General features: G+C 47.7%; 1 protein-coding gene across 13 annotated transcripts in view; it reads right to left on the bottom strand.

Annotated features, from left to right (window-relative positions):
• Window positions 1-3,374: 3,374 nt before the first annotated feature.
• Window positions 3,375-20,004, bottom strand: part of SLC25A48 (solute carrier family 25 member 48) — a 51,769-nt gene continuing 35,139 nt past the window's right edge. For 8 of the 13 annotated variants that reach the window (XM_045489604.1, XM_045489630.1, XM_045489660.1 and 5 more), the window contains 4 exons: window positions 16,770-17,027; window positions 14,231-14,364; window positions 6,913-7,042; window positions 3,375-3,812 (listed from right to left, as the gene is read on the bottom strand). In XM_045489604.1, coding sequence (XP_045345560.1) covers window positions 6,920-7,042; window positions 14,231-14,364; window positions 16,770-17,027 — 515 coding nt within the window. In that variant the 3' untranslated portion in view covers window positions 3,375-3,812; window positions 6,913-6,919. Of the gene's footprint in view, window positions 5,991-6,912; window positions 7,043-14,230; window positions 14,365-16,769; window positions 17,028-20,004 lie in introns of all 13 variants that reach the window. The other 5 variants (XM_045489571.1, XM_045489575.1, XR_006715181.1 and 2 more) reach the window with 5 other exon arrangements.

Raw genomic sequence — 20,004 nt, 5'->3', positions numbered from 1 at the left:
AAAAAAAGCCAGGTGAGAGTTTGGGAGGGGTTAAACTACACCTGCAGAAAAATTAGGGGAGTCTCAATATCTTAACAATATTTAGTCTTCTGGCCCATGACATCGAATACTTTCCCATTTACCTAGATCTTTAAAATTTTTTCAGCAAGGTTTTGTAGTTTTCAGTGTGTCTTACACTTCTTCTGCTAAAATATGCCTAGTTATTTCATCTTTCAGGTGGTATTACAAATGGAATTGTTTTCTTAATTTCATTGTTGGAATGTTTATTGTTAGGGCATAGAAATACCACTGACTTCTGTCATTGACTTTGTATCCTAAAATCTTGCTGAACATGGTTATTGGTTTTAATATTTTTTCAATGGATTCTTTATGGTTTTCTATGTACAAAATCCTATCATCTGCACGGGAGGTGGTTTAGTTCTCCTTTTCCAACTTTGATGCCTTTTATTTCATTTCATGCTTAATGATCCTGGATAGAACCACCGTACAATGTTGAATAAAAGTGGCAAGAGCAGACATCCTTGTCTTGTTCCTGATCTTGGTGGGAAAGCATCTAGCCTTTTACCACTGAGTGTGACGTTGGCTGTGGACTTTTCATAGACACCCTGCACCAGGTTGAGGAAATTCCTTTCTATTCTATTTGTGGAGCATTTTTTTTTTTTTTTTATCACAAACAAGTATTAGACAGACACTGGAGAGGAGAGGATGACAGCAGACACTGGTGAGTACTGTGCCCACAGCGGAGCCATGGAACGGTGGTGGCAGGACTCCGGGGAGGGGTGAGGACCTGAGAGCGGAGGGCTCTGGATTTCTTGTCCTGGGAGATAGCACGCTGAAAAGAGAATGCCATCTGCCATCTACACACGGTGTGGCATAGACAGCCCCAAAGGTGGGTCTAACACAGGCCCCCGAGTTCTGATGGAGAAGCCAAGACTTTCCACAGGACAGAGAGAGGCCCGAGGCTTGGTAGATGTGGCATGCAAGGACCGTGGGGGCAGGACCAGAGAGGAAAAAAGAGGCTTCCACAGAAGCCACCACGGAGGGAAGGCCACACTTAGGACTAGACAGGAAGAAGATACGCTGGACTAGACCAGCATAAGACGGAGCGCCTCCCAAGAGCCAGGAGCCTCTCTCTGTACCCCAAGCTGCCAAACCTAAAGTCATCCCAAGGAGAGGGAGGAGAAGGAGAAAACCCTGAACTGACTGCCCTCAACTTGGGAGCTTCTGAGTTGTCCGTGAAAATGGCAAAATTACTTTGTGATAGAATGGAGGCCTGGAAAAAACTAAACTTAAAGAAAAATTTTAAAAGCTCCGTTTATGTGTTGTACACACAAGGGTGTGGGGGAATCATTCAGCTAACAGCGGTGAGGCAGGCAGTGAGCGCAGGTCCCGGACTCAACACAAACGTAACCTGTAGGGACATCTTCAGAATATATGGATGTGGAGGGAGAGACCGACCTGGTCTGCACTGCTGGGAGGCAGGAGGCACAGGAGCTGGGGTTGGGTCCTATGACTGGCAGGAGTGACTGACCCCAGAGCGTGCTGGCCCCTCCCCACTCTTAGCCAGAGGAGAGAAGCAGCAATTTTCTGGATGGTTTTTCTACCTCCCGGGAACTCGTGGGCTGGACTCCTCTGCTGGACCAAATGTTTCCTGGAAACCCCTTTGATGGGAGCCTGGCAGCAAGGGGCACTGGAAGTCAGCAGGTTGGAGGGCTTGCATTGGTGATTAATCAGACATCCCAGGCATCAGAAGAACCACAGCAGTGTCTGTATCCACCCTGACCTATGCATGGGCATTGGATGTCCATGGGGAAGTCTAGAGGCCTAGAGGCCAGGCATCTGTAGCATTTAGAGTTTGAGCTGTAGAAACGAGGCCCAAGGGGGGCGCCTGGGTGGCGCAGTCGGTTAAGCGTCCGACTTCAGCCAGGTCACGATCTCGCGGTCCGTGAGCTCGAGCCCCGCGTCGGGCTCTGTGCTGATAGCTCAGAGCCTGGAGCCTGTTTCAGATTCTGTGTCTCCCTCTCTCTCTGCCCCTCCCCCGTTCATGCTCTGTCTCTCTCTGTCCCAAAAATAAATAAACGTTGAAAAAAAAAATTAAAAAAAAAAAAAGAAACGAGGCCCAAGGAACACCACTGCAGCCACCCTGTGTTGCAGACAACCCAGACTCACAGACAAGAAGGCAAGTCAAAACCAGAAACCAGAAAAATCACACAAGCATTCCCCTCCTCTGCCTTCTTTAACTCCTGTTAGTGTGTGAGTGTGTGTGTGTGTGTGTGTGTGTGTGTTTTATTTTACAGTTTACAAAACCCTGTTTGCATTTGATTCTTACTAAAGCCCTGGAAGGCAAACAATGGGGACCTATTGTTAATTCTCCCACTTTACAGATGAGATAACTGAGGCCCCGAGCGGCCAAAAGTTTGCCAAGATCACGAAGGAAGGTAGCCAATGACAGACTGGACCTGGAACCAAAAGTATATTTCTCCCTAGTCTGAGGTTCGTTCCACCACAGAGAAGAAGAAGGACCACAACAAGGGAGATGGTGAGATCCAGAAAACCAGAAGAGAAGTGTCATGGAGTTCAGATGCTCTCACCACTGAGGACCATGGTCACAAGCTACCAGAAGCTGACATCTGTGGAGGCTTTTCTTGACCTCTGCTGCCACCAAGTGGTGATTCTGCAGTTTATCAGCCAAGAGAACCATTGGGGGACTTTTTTTGTACAGCAGTGGGAGGGAACAGAGAAATCAAGGAAGACACTTTCAAAGGGGAAAGAAAAATAATCTAAGGATGTTTTCCCCACTGGGATGTAAGCTAAGAATGGCAAATAGATTAATCTGTGCGCCAGTTCTGACTGACTGGTGATGGCTACCCAGGGTCCTAAGCTGAGGATTCTGAAGTAGCATTCGGCTCATCAGGAAAAGCCTCTACGACTGATTAGGGATGCCTGTCGTAGGCACAAAAGTGAGAGAGGCGTCATGGACACAGGCCACAGGACAGCAAAAGAGCAATGGACTTCCTACATGGTTCTAGTGAGAGAGAACATTTAGAATAATGAAACCATTCTGGAAACCAGGCTGTGGACAAAGTACTTTGTTTTGTTTTGTTCTCTGTGTGGAAATAAGGCCCAGAGAACGCCCATCCCAGCACGCTCACTAACACCACTCTGAGGCGCCCTGTCAGCACGTGCCACTGGAGTCAGGTGCCCTCCTTGCCCACCGGAGGCAGCAGGGCATAAAGAAGCATGACGGCCATCCTTGGTTTCTCCTGTCACCTGTGTGGAGCGGGTTCTTTGGGCCAGCACCATCTATAGAGATCTAAACAGAGGGAAGAACGAGAGTGGCCAGTATCCTGTGGAAGCCAGGCAGAAGCATCTGATTCGGTAATGACCTGAAGAGGTCTTCAGTGTTTTTATTTGGAAACATGCAGACAGTTGAGCTCCTCCATGAGCTCCCAGTGAGTGTAACAGCAGGCATGGGGACAGGGCCGATCTTATCCTGCTTTGTATTGGGGCCAGTGGAGATCTGAAAGAGCTGGTGGTCAGTCAGTGGTCCAATGGTCCAACAGTTCCTTCCCAGGCAGCAAATGAGTAGCCGCAGCTGGGAGGTAAGGAGCAGAGTCCTCAGGAAAGAAGGGATTCTGAGGTCGGCGCCGATGGCTGAGGGCCCACCTGACCCACAGCACGGGTGGAAGAGAGGCCTTCTTTCTCTTAAGTTCACTACTGAGGAGTCTAGAGATGCCATGCCTCCAGCACCAACTTGTAGCAAAAAGAGGCTCTGGTCAGATGACACCAGCTCTGGCCAGGTGACGCTGGCCCTAGGGGAAAAAGGATGAAAAATAAGGCTTTCATCAAACCCAAGTTATCAAGCAGGATCTAAGGGTCAACAATCCATTGGGAAAACCGTGTATATGAAGCAAGAGTTGGCAGGGCATCACCATGAGGGCAGATGTGAAGGGCTAGGAGGTTGTCTGAGGTCATCTATAAATGCTCAAAAAAAGGTATTATAGGAAGAATGTATCTTATTTCCTGGGAAATGGACTTTCCAGGATTTAAAGGTAGATCCATGAGGTGTGGAGCAAGAATGTCAAGCCAGGAGGCAGACCAGCATTATTCCAGGAAGTTTCTGGGATAGGAGATCCTGGTGGGAGGGTGGCGATGGCCCAGCTGGACTCATGGGCTTCCAACAAACCTAAGAGCTGACTTTCTGACCAGGGTTGGGACCCCACTTCTACCACCCAGGGTCATCTTTCTCATGTTGTCTGAGTCTGGTACTCCCTGAGAACAGGTCAAACTAGCCGCATCCCAAACAATGACCTCATGCCCCACTTACTGGATTTGCCATGGTCCTTGGTTCACTCGTGTGTGTGAATTGGGGGAGAGGATAAATGAAACTGAAGTGTTCCTCCTCCACAGGAGTCGGTGGGGACTGAGGGAGAGCTCTGCCCCTGCCCCTGCTTGTTGGAAGGAGGCCGTAGGTACTGTGGTTTGGACGCTGCTCCGATGGAGTCTAGACAATGGAAACCATTCCATGCCATCCTACCACCTGCACCCAGGGACTCAAGACGGGCACCCTCCTGCCACCGATTAGGGACCGTAGGGCTCTGCGGTTCTCTAACATACACCACCTCTCACTCTGCCCCCAGTCTAGACCACAAGGGAGGCAGTGGTTTCCAAGTCTTCAAAGAGTAGATGCTACCGCTGCTGCCTAGAGGACCTGCCCATGATCTCAAAGCTACTCGGCAAATTCAAATCCAGGGCTTGATAAAGGACCTTGGGGCTGTTAGGTTAGAGCAGGAAGTTGAAACAAACTGAAGGCTTGCTCAAGATGAGGCTCCAGAAAAGTTGTTGGGAAACCCCTTCTTCCACCCGGGGGGCCACAGCCTCCTGTCTCACTCCAGCGGAGGCAAGGCTGACACACATCTGTGCCTCTTGTACCGTGAGAGTACTTCCGGAAAGGGCAGCTTCCAACTGGGGTGGTCGCTGCTCTGAAAAGCTAAATCCAGGATGATCAGAATTTGGCTTGCTAAAAACTTCTTCCTTCCTCCAGAAGTAGCCAACCACCAGGACGGTCACAAATTGCCGGGTGTGACAGCTCGGGCAAGCGTCCAGCCACTCTGGGATCTGCCAGGTTTTGGCACAAAAACCACCTTGCTGCGAATATTTAATGACATGGAAAAAATGGTCTTGAACTATTAAATGGGAAGGATGAGTTACAAAATATTGCAGAAAATAGGTTATTTTCTTGTGTTCTGTTTGTATTTTCTATTTTTTCTGCAATAAAGAGGCACGGATTTTATGATAGGATTTTTTTTTTTTTTTTGAAAGCTATTTTCACCTGTTCAAGGTGGAGAGCAGCTGATATCTGAGCAAAGTTTTAAGAACCAGGCCGTTCTTCTTCCTCGCCCTGGACAAAACCCACTCAAGACGTTTAATTATGCAAAATGTGTTACTACTCTTTTCCTTTTGTAAGAAAGAGCCAAAAGCCGGGAGAGCTGTGAATGTGGGTGCTTTAGTTAAAAGCTAAATCATCTGATGAAGCCGGCATTCTAAGCCTTGTCCTGGGCTCAGTCTCATCGGCCTGATCCATCACACCCTTCCCCTGGGTCTAGGGTCTGGGCCCATCCATGAATGCTAGCAGGCCTCTGCTGGCCCAGGGAAGGCAGGAGACAGGACTGTGAGACCTTTCTGACAAAAGCCATCCTTCTTGAGAGAATTCGTAGTCGCCAAGGCTGAAGCAAAATGGTTTCTTGTTGACTAGAAAATTCAGTGACTCGTTCCACCTTGTCTTCTCAGCTCTGCAGGACACCAGTGTGGAGCCAGAGAAGGAGAAACAGGGAGGAAAAGAAGGGGAGGAGCTGAGGGGACGCTGGCACTTGATTGCCTGTCTTCTCAGTGATGTTTCTGAGGGGCCATCTGGGTGTCAGGCTCCGCGTGAGGCACCAGTGACACAGAGGCGGAGACACAGTGGCAGCTCTCCCAGGACTGCACGCTGGCTGAGGAGTGAGGAGAGTCATCAGCAGGTATGATGCAAGGGGATGTGGTAGGGGCTGAGAAGGGGCTGTTAGGGAGCGTCTACAGCAGGCAGAACTCATCTTAGCGGAGGCATCAGGGCAGGCTTCCTGGAGGAAGAGATTTCTTGACCAAAGCCCTGATGACAGAGAGGAGTTGGTAAAGCCAAGGACAAGAGGAAGGGTGTGACAAAAGGGGGTCAGGCAGGGACAGCGTGTGCAAAGATCCAGAGGCAAGAGTGAGAAAATTATTTTAGGGTGCTGGTGATGACGGGTTAAGGACTAACGCTTTACCTAAAGGGCAATGGGGAGCCACAGAGGGCATGTGACTAAGGGAGTCACTTGGTCAGGTTTCTTTTTTTAGATCCCTTGGGCTGTAGTGATCTTTCTGCAATGAGAGCGGGAGAAAGAAAGAGGGGGGAGGCAGGGAACAAGGACAGAGGTTGTCCTCCAGGGCTGTGGGAGCCCGTCGCTGGCTCTCAGACTCACAATCTGAGTCCAGTAGGAAGATGGAGAGATGGTGCCCTGTGGCAGGGGGTGGACACTCTAACTTAAGGCCTCACTTCCGGGCCTGGGCCACTGAATTTGTATAATAAAGTGAAACACACTTCCCTTCAAGGGTTGTTGAAGCTGCTGGATGGGAAAACAGATGGGCGAGCTTACTATAAACAGGGAAATTCTGTGCCCATCTCAGTTCGCGAGCACCCAGCTCACCACCAGTCACAGGCGAGCATTTCAGAAGGGCTTTTTGATGAAAAGAAGGTTGGCCACTGTAGCCCCAGAACTCACACGGATCAGAGAGGAAACAAATGGCAGGGATGTTTCAGAAAGTCACAACGTGTTCATGGCAAAGAAGACAGTGTCAAGCTCCCAGGAGGTACAACGGGCTGGGAAGGAACACACTGACCTGGCGCTCAGGGGCTAGTCACGGCGTGGTCCCCGCGGATTGCCTGCAGCGAAAACTCATACCCGAGGAACATGGCGGCGCTCATGGGGAAGCCGCGCACAGTGTTCACAGCGATGCCTCTGAAAAACACCTTTGGCAGAAGGTAACATTATCACAGGGGACTGACCTGGACCCTCTGCAGGTGAAGAGAGAGGCTGGGGATGCTGCCCACTTGTCCCAGGCTGGACCCCACAGAGCCCAAAGGGCCCTTACAAGCCAAAACCACCCCGGATGCCCCCTAGTCATGCTCCTGTCTCAACCCATGTCACCTGTGATGGGGTTTCTCCTCCCAGGCCTGGTACACATACAACTAAATACTGTGGGCAAGCTGCTGACCATGAACACCCACATACACTTGTTTAATTGCTGCTATTTCTCATGTATGTACCCCCACACATGTGCGCGCGCGCACACACACACACACACACACACACACACACACCTCTGGAACCTGGAAATCCGAGCTCTGCACTCCACTCACTCTGCAATGGTAGACAGAGCACCCAGTCAGGACCAACCATTTTGACAGGATGTCCCCCAAGAGGCAGAGTGGGGAAGAATTCAGGCCATACTTTTCAGACACTAGGCATGAAGTCGAGACACAGCTTTGCCATTTAATAGCTCTTGCTTGGGCAAGTAGCAAAGTCTCTAGAACTCAACTTCCCAGCTATAAAATGGGGGTAATACTATTGACTTGATATGGCTGTTGAGGGAATAAATGAGAAGAAGCTCTTAAAGCGCTTGTACAGTACCTGCCATGGACCTGTTGACTATCTCCATCATCATCATCATCATCATCATCATCAGCCATCTTTACACAGGGTGGCACTCAACCTTAGATCATTAGTACAAGTGCGGAGGATTCCTGGCCTGGCCTGTACTGATGAGCTGCTTAACTCAGCCTTTTATACAAGAACAGGGTATTTGTATTCCATCCCTAGGGCATATGATAAGATACTTCACTTCCTCCCTGAATCTTCCCATTGAGTAGATCTGATCAGTGTGATGTAGTTCCAGCCCTTGCCCACTTTAAAACCTCCCGGGGGTGGGGAGATAGGCCCCATTTGGGAATAACTACAATATAATCTAGAATGTGATGAGAACAGCTAAGGGATTTGGTGAGGGGTGCGGTGGGGAGGAGTGGTCCTTAAATGTCTTCCCTAGACAACACATCTAAAGGAAACCCTACTCAAGCGTAAAGGACCCAAAAACTGTCAAGCCTATGATATAAACCTGTTATCTGACCCCTGTATATTTACCAAGTGTAATAAATAGAACTGATACTGTAATTTTATGGAAGGAGAAATCCAGCCCTTTTATATTTCCCCAGTTTTCTCAGCTGTCAGGCACTGTGGTGTCAGGGTAGGTACAGGCCTCTGTCATTCGTCAGGATGTCAGGATGTCTTTCTGCAGGAGAGGCACCTGCACCTTGGCCTTCCATGGCAGCCTGCAAGATGTAGCTTGGTTGTGAAGGGGAGAGAATGGCTTCTGTGAACTTGGGGGAAGCTTTGACCCTCACAGAGAAGGGAGATGATGGACAAGGACCCCCACAGGTAAGCAAGTGGCTCAGCCAAACCCTGGAGTGATGCAGGCATAAGGCAAGGAGGACCCTTTAACATCAGGGCTGCTCTTTGACGTCTAACCTTTCTGGAATTCCCCAAGCTCACCCACAGTGACTGAATAACAGCAAGGAACTGGCTCGAGCTCCGAGAGGAAAATTCCATGCTGGGTGCAACAGACACTCCCCTGTGGGCCTGGGCTTGACTCTGTTCTGTGAGGCTGAGCCAGGGAGGGCCCAGCTTGGAATGTGGATCTCCTCTCCCACAGTGCTGGGCCCTGAGGGAACCATGGGATTCTTCAGACATATGGACATGACCTCCCTCCAGCAGCCATGGTTTGCACTGCTGTAAGGCCCGAAGATGGCAAAGCACACACCTGCTGGCTTTTATCCCAAGCTTTCTGAATACAAAACCAGCAGATTGAGTCCTCATGAAGCCTCAATAGTTCCACACTGCCCAGTGTCAAGTCTACACCCTTTTCTGGCCTGCCAAGACCCCTTTGCTCTGGCCCTGCACTTTATCTGGGCTGCCTCTTATACCTGACATTCTGGGTAGGTTAACAGCCTGTCATTCCTCTAAGGAGCCAGCTCTTTCCCACCACTGGGTATCTTCTGCTCCCTCTGCTGGAATGTTCCCCAAACCTGGCTGTACCTCTAGCAGTCTTCCCATGGGCACCCCAAGCTGGACTGTGGCCTGTTGTCTTCTGTGCACTCAGTATCTCTGCTGTCACAGCACTTCTCACACTGTCGCTAACCACCCATAATTTGTCTGTAACCCCATTAATAATCCTAGTCAGGGCAGTGAGAGCGGGCCTACGGTGTGGTTTGCCTCGGAACTTATCATCTATACTCCAGCATCTACACCTCGGAACCCCCAGCATCTATACTTTGGAACCCTCAGCATCCACACCTTGGAGCCCCAATCTACACCTTGGAACCCCTATAATCTACACCTAAGAACGCTCAGCATCCACACCTTGGAACCCTCAGCATCTACACCGTGGAACTCCCAGCGTCAAATGCTTTTCTTGGCCCAGAGGGTCTGTAATAAGTCTCACTAAATGAATCAGTGGACGGATGAATGGATGGATGGACACACGAATGAACGAACAAATTCCTTGTTGTGAAAAGGAAACAGTTCCAAGCTGAAAGAGGGCTGGTGGTGGTAGCGGTAGCGAGGGATGAGTGGAGGGAGGGTTCCGGTCCCCGGATGGCAGAACCAAAGGGCAATCAACTCTGGTGCCTCAGGAAACTTCTCTTCCTACACATATTCCTCTCCACCTCTCCTTAGGGAGGCATAGGACTGCCTACATATTCCTCCTCCACCTCTCTCAATCCACTATCACAAACCCCCTCAACAACAGCCCTCTCTGTGCAGCTCAAAGATGCCAAGTCACTCCTCTGGCCTCCTTATTTCAGATGGTAGCTCTCCAAGTGTGAGCAACGGCCCATGTGGCCCATGACGATCATCACGGCAGGCAGAGTAGACCCAAAAGTTCCAGAGCTTTCTTTTTTGATTTGGGAATGCCCCCTAAGTCCTAGACTTCTAATTCCCTCTATCAAAAAGGGAATGCTTTACTGGTAGTCATTAAGTGAGTTACAAAGAACTACCAAATATGGGTACCGTCATCATTATTTTACTCCATTCTAATTCTTTATTTTCACTGAGTTCTTCTTCCATGGTAAAATGGGAACAGGCTGGCTTACCATGCCTCAGTGAGTGGCAGTAAAAACTATTTGGGAGTGGGTGGCCCATAGAGCCAGTGCTACAGCCATCTGTCACTGGGGACACCCCTTAGGCCCCAGGAAAAGTCATTCCTCTTGCTGCCAGAAATCTGATTGTGAGACAACCCAACCGTCCAGGACTGTGTGAGATGTTTTCTTCATGTTACGATTTCTGTTTATATGCAAACACATAATACAAACATATATAAATATACCTATCCACATATATTCTCACACTGGCTGTGACTATTTTTGGGATATATTGTAAGAAACTCATAACAGTGATTATCTTTGAGAGAAGACTGAAGACCAAGGAGGGACAGACAGTATATCATCTTTTACCTTTTGAAGCTTCCTATGTTCATATATTATTCATTTTTAAAACGAACTAATAAAAATTAAAAAAATTAATTTCAGTCAATCAGTGGTTAATCAAGCTAAATACGGCTGCCTCTGTTTAAAACCTGTCTCTGAATATAAACTGAACCAAATGCTACTGAGATTAAGAAATCTATAATCTGACCTCAGTTGCCTTCCCAGACTTTGTTTTCAACCGAGCACAGTAATTTTTGGAGGAAATAATATCAGCAATATATTTAGCCTCTATAGACTTTATAGAATTATAACATTAATATTTTGATACATTAACTTGAATTTCTTGAAACAATAATAGCAGACAAAGTATCTCAAATAAAGAAGCATCCTATGCGAATGTCTCTTATGTGTCCCTTTGTAGTTGACTGAATCACAAACTGTGCTTCTACTAAAATAATACAAAAGACAAGTGAGGTGAGGATTCTAGGAAGGTGGCAGAATAGGAAATGCCAGCCAACTGTTTCCTTACCTAGATAAAATTTGCACTGATGGAATCCGTCTGATGTAACTTTTTTGAAAATCTACAGTTTGGCGAATGCTTACAACTTCCAGGAGAAGGTTTGCACAGTAAATATGGTTAAGTGCAGCCAATTTTAGCTCTTAGCAAGGTAGCAGCTACCCCTCCCTCACCCCCCAGACCTGTGGCAGGCAGCTGGATGTATGCTGGAGGAGCAACCTGCACACATAGCTTGTGGAAGCCAGAGTGGGCAATAAGGACCCTGTTCTCCAAATATTAGAGATCTATGTTTTGATCACTGACTGCTGTTTCTGATCACAGAGGTGTAAACAGGGAGGTAGTCATTATTGTTTCACTGATGCAAACCCTTCCTCCTCTGGCTGATGACCCTTTCCCCCTTCGTTTTTCTCTTTTTCCTCTTTGGGAGATAGACATTAAAGACTATGACATTAAAAAGGAACTGCATGTGTGGGGAAAATTAGAAAGTAACCGTGCATACCCAGAGAAAGGCTCAGAAAAGACCTGAGAAGACCTCGAGTTTACATTTCAGGCTGATCTTTGGCAGAGAGACCGCCTAAAACAATTACAAAAATGTAACAATCAACAAAAATAATAACAAAAGACACCAAATCTGATTTCCAGAGTTAACCCATTATTAGATTCAAAAGTCAGGTTTCCAATAAAAAATAACAAGGCCTCAAAGGAAACAGGAAAGTATGGTCCATTTAAAGAAGAAGAAAAAATAAGTCAAGAGACACTGTCCCTGGAAAAGACCTGACAGCAGATTTACATGACAAAGACTTTAGAGCAAGGGTCTTAAAGATGCTTGAAGACTACACGAAAATGTGGAGAGAACCAAGGAAATGAACAAAAACAAAAACATCAATATGAAATAGAAAACCCAGAAAAAAAAACACAAAAATTCTGCAGCTGAAAATACAATAACTGGAATGAAAAATTCACAATAAGGATTCAAAGGTATATTTGAGCAGGCGAAAAAAGTATCAGCAAACTTAAAAATAAGACAACGGAAATTATTGAGTTTGAGAAATAGAAACAAGATTGAAGAAAAGTGAAAACAGCCTAAGGGATCTGTGGGAAACTATCAAACAAACCAATACATGCATTATGGACATCCCAGAAAGCAAAAGGAGACAGGGGCAGAGAATATTTGGAGTAATAAAGGCTAAAAACTTGCTTAATAAAGGCCAAAAACTTCCTAAATTACTTCCTAAAAACTTCTTAAATTTGATGAAAGACATGAATATAAACATCAAAGAAGCTTAACCAACTCCAAGCAAAATAAACTTAAGGAGATCCAAGCCAAGACACATTATAATCAAACTTTTAAAAACAGGAAGATAGAAGGAACTCATTACATACAAAGAATCCTCAATAAGTTTACCAGCAGGTTATTAATTAGAAACTTGAAAGACAAGAAGGCAGTAGGTCAACATATCCAGTGTTAAAAGAAGAAAAAACAGTCAATCAAGAATCCTATATCCAGCAAAACTATCCTTCAAGACTGAGGAAGAAATTACGACATTCTCAGATAAACAAAAGCTGAAGGAGTTCATTATCACAAGACCTACCCTGCAAGAAATGTTCAAAGGTGTCCTGGAGAGTGAAATGAAATGGCACTAGAGAGTAACTTGAAGCTGTATAAAGATATAAAGACCTCAATAAAAGTAAATACATAGAGTAATGTCAGTATCATGGCAGTACAAGACGTCCCTGTGTTGACCCCACCTCAACAACAAAAACTGGACATCCATCCACAAAGACAGGTGCCTCTGAGGGAGTCATGGGATCCAGGATCACATGTCAAGTACCCCAGAGTCCTGTCCCTCTGTGTATCAGGTACTAGGCAGACAGACCTCAGTACTGCCAGTGGAACCTGCAGCAGCCTCGGTATGACCTGGCTCCAGCCCCCTCAGTTGCTGTCTGGGAGCACCTGGAGAACACTGCCTTGGTTAGTCACCTACTGACGAGAGCCTTTGTGGAAGTCCAGGTTTCCAGAGAAGTTCCAGCACTCCACTGAAGCCAAATATACATATATATATATACATACACGTATATATACATACACGTATACATATATACACATATATATACATATATGTATATATGAGTATATGTGTATATATATGTGTGTGTGTGTCTGTGTATGCATACATATACACGTACATGTAGATGTATGTGCAGACAAAAGAGGCTTTGTGGAAGTCCAGGTTTCCAGAGAAGTTCCAGTACTCCATTGAAGCAAAAAAAAAAAAAAAAAAAATTATCTATCCATCCACATACATACACATACATATATACATATATACGTATGCATATATTTGGGGATGCGACACATATAAGCAAAGACCCAATGGTCAGTAGTGACATTTGCACTAATTAAACTACTAATACTAAATCCAATGACAAGTAGCTCTTTTTAAATATACTGTGTTATGCACGAAGCTAGGCACTTTTTGTATTTCACTGACAAATATCCCCCTTGTTCACGGTAGGGATGATTATCCTTGGAAAAACAGAGGCTGAGCAGTGAAGAAACCTGCCTGGATGTTCCCCCCAGCTCAGGCTGCCAGGCTGCCTTTAAACTCGAGTCTGCTGACTGGAAGGGGCAAGGATTTAAATGAGCCCTTTGGGTGCAGGGAAGAGGAAAGAGAAGGGAGACAAGGCCATGTTGGAGGCTGCCTCATAGTTGAGACCAGAGGTGATGGTGTAAGGACTCAAGTGGGATGAGAGAGAAGACAGACCAAGTGACCAGACACTGGGAGATGTGATGACTCAGGTAGCTCTGGGGCCCCCAGCTTGCAGGAGAGTGAGGCACTGAGCAGTGAGTGAGGAAGCAGCTCTCAGCCTATCCCTATGAAAGAGAAGCTTTGGTGACACACAGATGTGGGTCTAGGCCCTGGCTCTGCCATGCACCAGCTGTGTGACCTCAGGTAGGTTACTAGTCCTCTCTGAACCTCTGTCTCCTCCACCAGCCTGGGGCAAGGACTAAATGAGACAAGAATCTCAAGTCGTGCTTGATATGGTAACTGTGAGCACTTTAGTTTCCTGATTCCCCTCTCTGTAACCTCATATACCCCCCAAACGTCTGGCCCACCTTCCAGGGACTGACACTGACCCCGTATGACTACTGTGGGGCTTACTTTAAGACCTTCCTTCTGGTAACTCTGGGAGATACAATCCAGGACACCTTTGTATTTGTTTAAATAAACCCCATCAGCTTGGAGTCGACTTTTCACGACATCCATAGGAGTCGCTGTCCCCCAAGAAATTGCTCCTGTAAAGAGAGAGACAAACAAGTGTCAGGGACTGGCTGGTTGGGATCTGGAGGGGACGTGGCTCCCTGCCTATTTCCACCACTAACAGGCTTAACAAGCTGCTGGGGGAAGTGGAAAGAGTTCAGTCAGGAGCTGCAAAGGTTTCTCTGAACCTCACTCATCACTTGCTGTGTGTGGGACTTTACAGAAGTCTCTTCCTCCAGGCCTTGGGTCTGCCATCTGTAAAGTGGGGCACCAGCACCCATCTTCATGGGGTTACTGTGAGGACAAATAAACGGACGCACGTGAACGTCTAGCACAGTGCCAGGCCCACAGCCAGAGCTTCCTAAGTGGATGCCTTTATTAGCAGCTTTAACTGGAGAAGCAGGAACAGGCCCCACCAATACTCTGCAGCGCCCTTCCAGGACACCAAGGGCGAGAGCCCAGAGCGACGCCTGAGGCTGAAGGCTTGCAGCTCCCCAGAGACAGAAGCGACTCTGCAAAAACAGAGAAGCTAAACAAAACACTTGCAGGTAGGCTGCTTGCCAGGGAGGGACCAGCCCAAAGATGGAAAAGAGCAGGGGCAGGTCTTTAGAAATCTTGTGACTTTTCCAGAGGTGTGACATAGAGGCCTTGGGACCACACAAGCCTGGCTCATCATTGGTGGAGAAGCTCAGGTGCCCCAGTTTGAGCACCTTTGTGACTTGAAAGGACTCTAGGAAAACAATGCCAGGTTATTGTATAAACACAGAAATTGGCACATTTGTGGACAGGAAGAGAAAAACAAACTGATGCCAAAGTCCAAGGCAGCTGTTTGCAAGGTTTTGTAATTGCTGCCCAGGAGCTCCCAAAAGCGGCCCTAGCCTGCCCTGGGCCCTCTGCCCATCCCAGCCTCCAACCCCCGTGGCCTCCTGCCCGTGACCCTCTGGGAACTCTCTGGACCTCCCCTTCCTCTTGACTCCTGCCAGAATAACAAAGCTGATACTCCTGGAGTCTGTCCAGGTGCTGCCCTGGCATATTCCCTGGCTCCTTAGCCCATGGGCGAGGGTATTACAAAGTGAGGTCTGCCTACCAGGCCCCTCATACCTGCTCTCACCAGAAATGAGAGCGGATGGGGCCTTGTTCGTCCTCAGTCGGCAAGTGCTAAGCCCTTACTAGGAGCTGGCTCTGGCCAGGCCGCAGACACACGGGGGCAGCGGGCTGGACACTGGTGTTTGGTGGCTAAGACACGGGCTTTGTTATGTGTTTGCTGAGTTTTGAGCATAGCTAATGAGGAGGAGGGGGAGGAGAAGCAGGAAGTGAAGGAGCAACGACGAGTTTCTTCTTTCCAGACCTTTCCCCACAGCATCACACATGCCACGTTTTCAGCCTTCTTAAGAAGCAACCCCCTGCTGGCTTCCACACCCTGCTCTGGCTCTAGCTGCATACCTGTCATCCCCGTCCCCCTCACAGCACCACCAAGCCCCTCAGAGGTGTCGTGTGTACTTGGACTGTCCTGTTTATTCCATCCCCTTCTCTCCCGATCTCTCTTCAATTGGGTGTTCACACCCCACACCAACATGGGTCTTGTCACAGTGCCTGATGACCTACATATGGCTAAATCCAGGCAGCAGGAACAGCAGGTGCAAAGGCCTCGTGGTGGGGAGGAGCCAGGCACGGTCATGCCGTAGCAAGGAGACCAGCGTGGCTGAAGCAGAGCACGTACAGGGGCAAGAGCAGGAGCTGAGTGCAGACGGGCAAGAGACAGCTGGATCATACAGGGACTGAAAACCACTGCGGGAACATTGATTTTTACCCTAAAGGAAATGGGGATGCTGTATGAGTTCTGAGAAGGGGGGTGAAGAAACCAGTCCATGGTCACAAGCTGAGTAAGTGTGGATTTGAACTGGGATCTCACTGACTACAGAGTCCCTGCTGTACTGTCTGCATACACTAGCTGTGTGCCCTTGGGTGGGTCACCTAGTCTCTCTGAACCTCGGTTTTCTCATCTGACAAATGGGGAGACTGATTCCTCCCTTACAGAGCTAATTAAATGCTCACATTAGAAAGGTTTGCTATGTGCCGACATTGAAAAAAGGTGAACCATGATAACAGATTTCCTTTTCAGAGCTCAAGGAGACCTGACCCAGAATGGAAGGGGAGAATGTATCTTCTGACCGAAGGTTCAACGATCCCAAATAGGGACTTGCTGTTCTCATAGGTCCAGAGGGAAGGAGATGCAGAAAAGAGGGAGACCATTCTCTATTCCCAGCCCTTCCTTTGTTTGGCTAGGTCTGGCATATAGCAGGTGCTTACCAAATACTCACTGGATGAGTAGCTAGGTGAACCGTGCCCTTCCCTGGGGCAGAGAAGGGCATGATGGGCTCCCAGCCTTCCCAATACAGGGGATCAGCACAAGTGCAGGGGTCAGTACGGCTGCCCTTACCTGCCATGCCGCCTGCCAGCCACACAGCACAGAGGCTGGGGCCTGTGCAGGCCTCGGGTGTGATCCAGTCATTCAGGAACACATAGGGGATGAAGTAGAGGCAATAGCCCGGGACATCCCTCAGCAGCATGGCACCAACACCCCGGTACATCCCTGCCAGGCCCTCGGTCCGCACGATGGTTGCAATGCAATCCACAGGCCCCTGGTAGACTGGTGGCTTCCCAAGAGTCATCGCCCCGGGTCTCAAACCAAGGTTGGCTGCAAAGACAGGGAGGAGAAGATGGCAAGCGACCTGAGGTCAAGAGACTGGCCATTCTCCGGCACCAGACCCAGCCCAGCCCACTGACAGTTTCCACTCACATGGCCTGTTGGTTTTTACCAAAACTGCTGACCTTGGCAGCTCAAACCAAGATTCTCAAGTCCCAGCAGAAAGCCCCTGCCAACATGTGTAGCCAGATTGGAGACAATGCCTGCCAGATGATAAAGTACCAGCTGCCAAAGGACGTCCAGAGGTTTCTGGTCAACCATCACTATGTCTTTGTAAGCAGCAGGGACTGCATACTGGCTAGGATCAAATATGACAAGCTGTACCAAGCTCCCTCTTAAAAAAGAGGTTGCAAAGTCCCATATACTCCATGTGTGTGTGTGTGTGTGTGTGTGTGTTTATGTGCGTGTGTGTGTGTTGTCTGTGGGTGTGGGTGTGTGTACTTGTGCACAGTGTGGTAAAAGAGCATAAGAGATTTTGGACTGAGACTATTCTGGTTCCAAATCCTGAACCCACTATTTAAAAACCTTTCAACCTTGGTAAGCTACCTTTTGTCAGCCTTTGGTTCCTTATCTTTAAAAAGAGAATAGGCCAATATTTATTGTATACAAAGTTGCCAAGAGAGTAAATCTTAAGAGTTCTCAATTTAGGGGCGCCTGGGTGGCGCAGTCGGTTAAGCGTCCGACTTCAGCCAGGTCACGATCTCGTGGTCTGTGAGTTCGAGCCCCGCGTCAGGCTCTGGGCTGATGGCTCAGAGCCTGGAGCCTGTTTCCGATTCTGTGTCTCCCTCTCTCTCTGCCCCTCCCCCGTTCATGCTCTGTCTCTGTCTGTCCCAAAAATAAATAAACGTTGAAAAAAAAAAAAAAAAGAGTTCTCAATTCACAAACACAAACTATATGACACAATGAACATGTTAGCTAACCTCACTTTGGTAACCATTCAACAAATACACATGTATATTAAACCTATGCAGTGTTATTGATATCAATGTTAATTATATCGCAATAAAGCTGAAAAATATTTTAAAGGAAAAAAGATAACAGGTGAATATAAATAAGGTAACACCTATAAAGTGCTCAGGTACATTGTAGCAGTGGAATAAGTTATCAACAGATTATTACTGAGACTGAGGTGACTGGCAACCTCAGTTGCCAGTAGGGGACAGGATACAGGGGCTGGAGGGCCAAACATTCTGTAACTCCAGCCCTGGTCAGGCCGTGCCCTGCAACAGCTGGAGGGCAGCCCTGATGCCATTGGCTCCTCAAAGTCCAGGGGCACAGGGCCACTATCTCCTTGTCTATCTCTGGGGTGTCTACTGGCAGATTACGGGGTATGGTGTCCCTAGCTTCTTCTAGGGCTATATGCAGCCAGCAAGCAGCGACTCCGTCTCTTCCATATAACCCTTCCAGCTGGCTCTCCCGTCTCCATCTCTGATGCTCATCTCCCCTTCCACGGACCCTTTGGCTCAGCTTTGCTTCAGGACCAGAGAGGACTCCCAGACCCGCTGCAGATAAAGTGGACTCTTATTCTCAACACTCTTCTTGAAGAACTCACATGGTATGACCAGGAAGGACACAGAATGAAAGCCTGCCTGTGACACACACGTATTTTGCCACCTGGGTTTAGTTCCCTGAATGTGGCACCTCAGTTTGGTTTTACACATGCGGACAAAGAGGCAGCAACGTTCATTACACAGTTGAATTTCTAAGCTCCCCAAATAGTCCCATCTTGATCAGATGAACGGTTGAGAGAAAATACTCACCTTCATGATTCCAGAGTCCAAACTGCAGATTTGAGAATCAGGTGGAACCTGTCCTTTTACCCCTCCCCGAAGGAGGTGGGGTACAGGGGGAACTTCCTATCTGCCTGGGAAGTGTGCCTGAACAAATGAATCCCACATTTTCTTTTTGTGTGGGGGGGAAGAGGGTCATAATCACTGTCATGTGTGCTTGGCCAACTACAGTGTGGGCACAAGGCAGAGTCCCATCCACTTTCATAGATCCCCCAGGGAGTGAGCAGGGGTCGTGGCCACTTTTGGGGGCAAAGGGTCCACTGAGCTCAGAGCAAGGTCAGACACTACGGTCTTTTGAAGCCCACTGAGAGGTCACTGGACACCCCTTCCTTTCCCAAATCCACTATAATGCTGTTAGGGTCATCCTGGGAAATTTTGGTATGAAACAGAACAGAAGTAAATTTCCCAACATATAAACTGTACCTGTGTCATGCTTATGTCCAAATAACAGTGACCTGACCCAGGAGTCAAGGTTTTCATGAATCAACTGAAGGTATGATGTGGCTTTCAGAAGTTACTGATTGAAGGAACGTGTCCTGATAATATTCTGCTTGTTTAGAGGTATAGATGTTTAAAAAAAATACTTGCCCAACCTCCAGCATGCCTTGTCAACAAAACACCTGAACATTTTTCCTTTTCTTCCCAGAATAAGCGATAAGGAAATTCTCTCATATATTCTCCCAGGTTTGTAACATAAGCAATCTAGCTTTTATTGCTTGAGAAATATCCATTTATGACTATGAAAGCAATATAATTGCCATGGTGACTACCATCACCTGGAATACTGACACGAATCTGAACCAGCAGCCAATGCCTTCTGGACACCAGTTGATGCTGCAAAGGCCTTGGAACTCTTTCCAGCTCCCTCATCACCAATGGTAAAGCGCACACACACACACACACACACACACATACACTTATCTGGAAATAATTTCAAATTTGTAAAAAAAAAAAAAAAAAAGTGCAAAAAAGAAAAACTGTACAAAGAACACCTTTCTATATCCTTTACCCAGATTTACCTATTGTTAACATCTTACCTCATTTGTAAAATGGATGGTTTGTGTGCTCTCTCCCTCTCTCCTCCTTCCTCCTCTGCCCTCCCTTCTCTCTCTCTCTCTCTCTCTCTCTCTCTCTCTCTCTCTCTCTCTCCCCCCCCCCCTCCTCTCCCTTATCACTGA

Source organism: Leopardus geoffroyi, chromosome A1, assembly GCF_018350155.1.
Source record: "Leopardus geoffroyi isolate Oge1 chromosome A1, O.geoffroyi_Oge1_pat1.0, whole genome shotgun sequence".
NCBI classification, from domain to species: domain Eukaryota; kingdom Metazoa; phylum Chordata; class Mammalia; order Carnivora; family Felidae; genus Leopardus; species Leopardus geoffroyi.
Note: the sequence above shows the minus strand (reverse complement) of the source record. Positions and strands in the feature narration are given on the sequence as shown.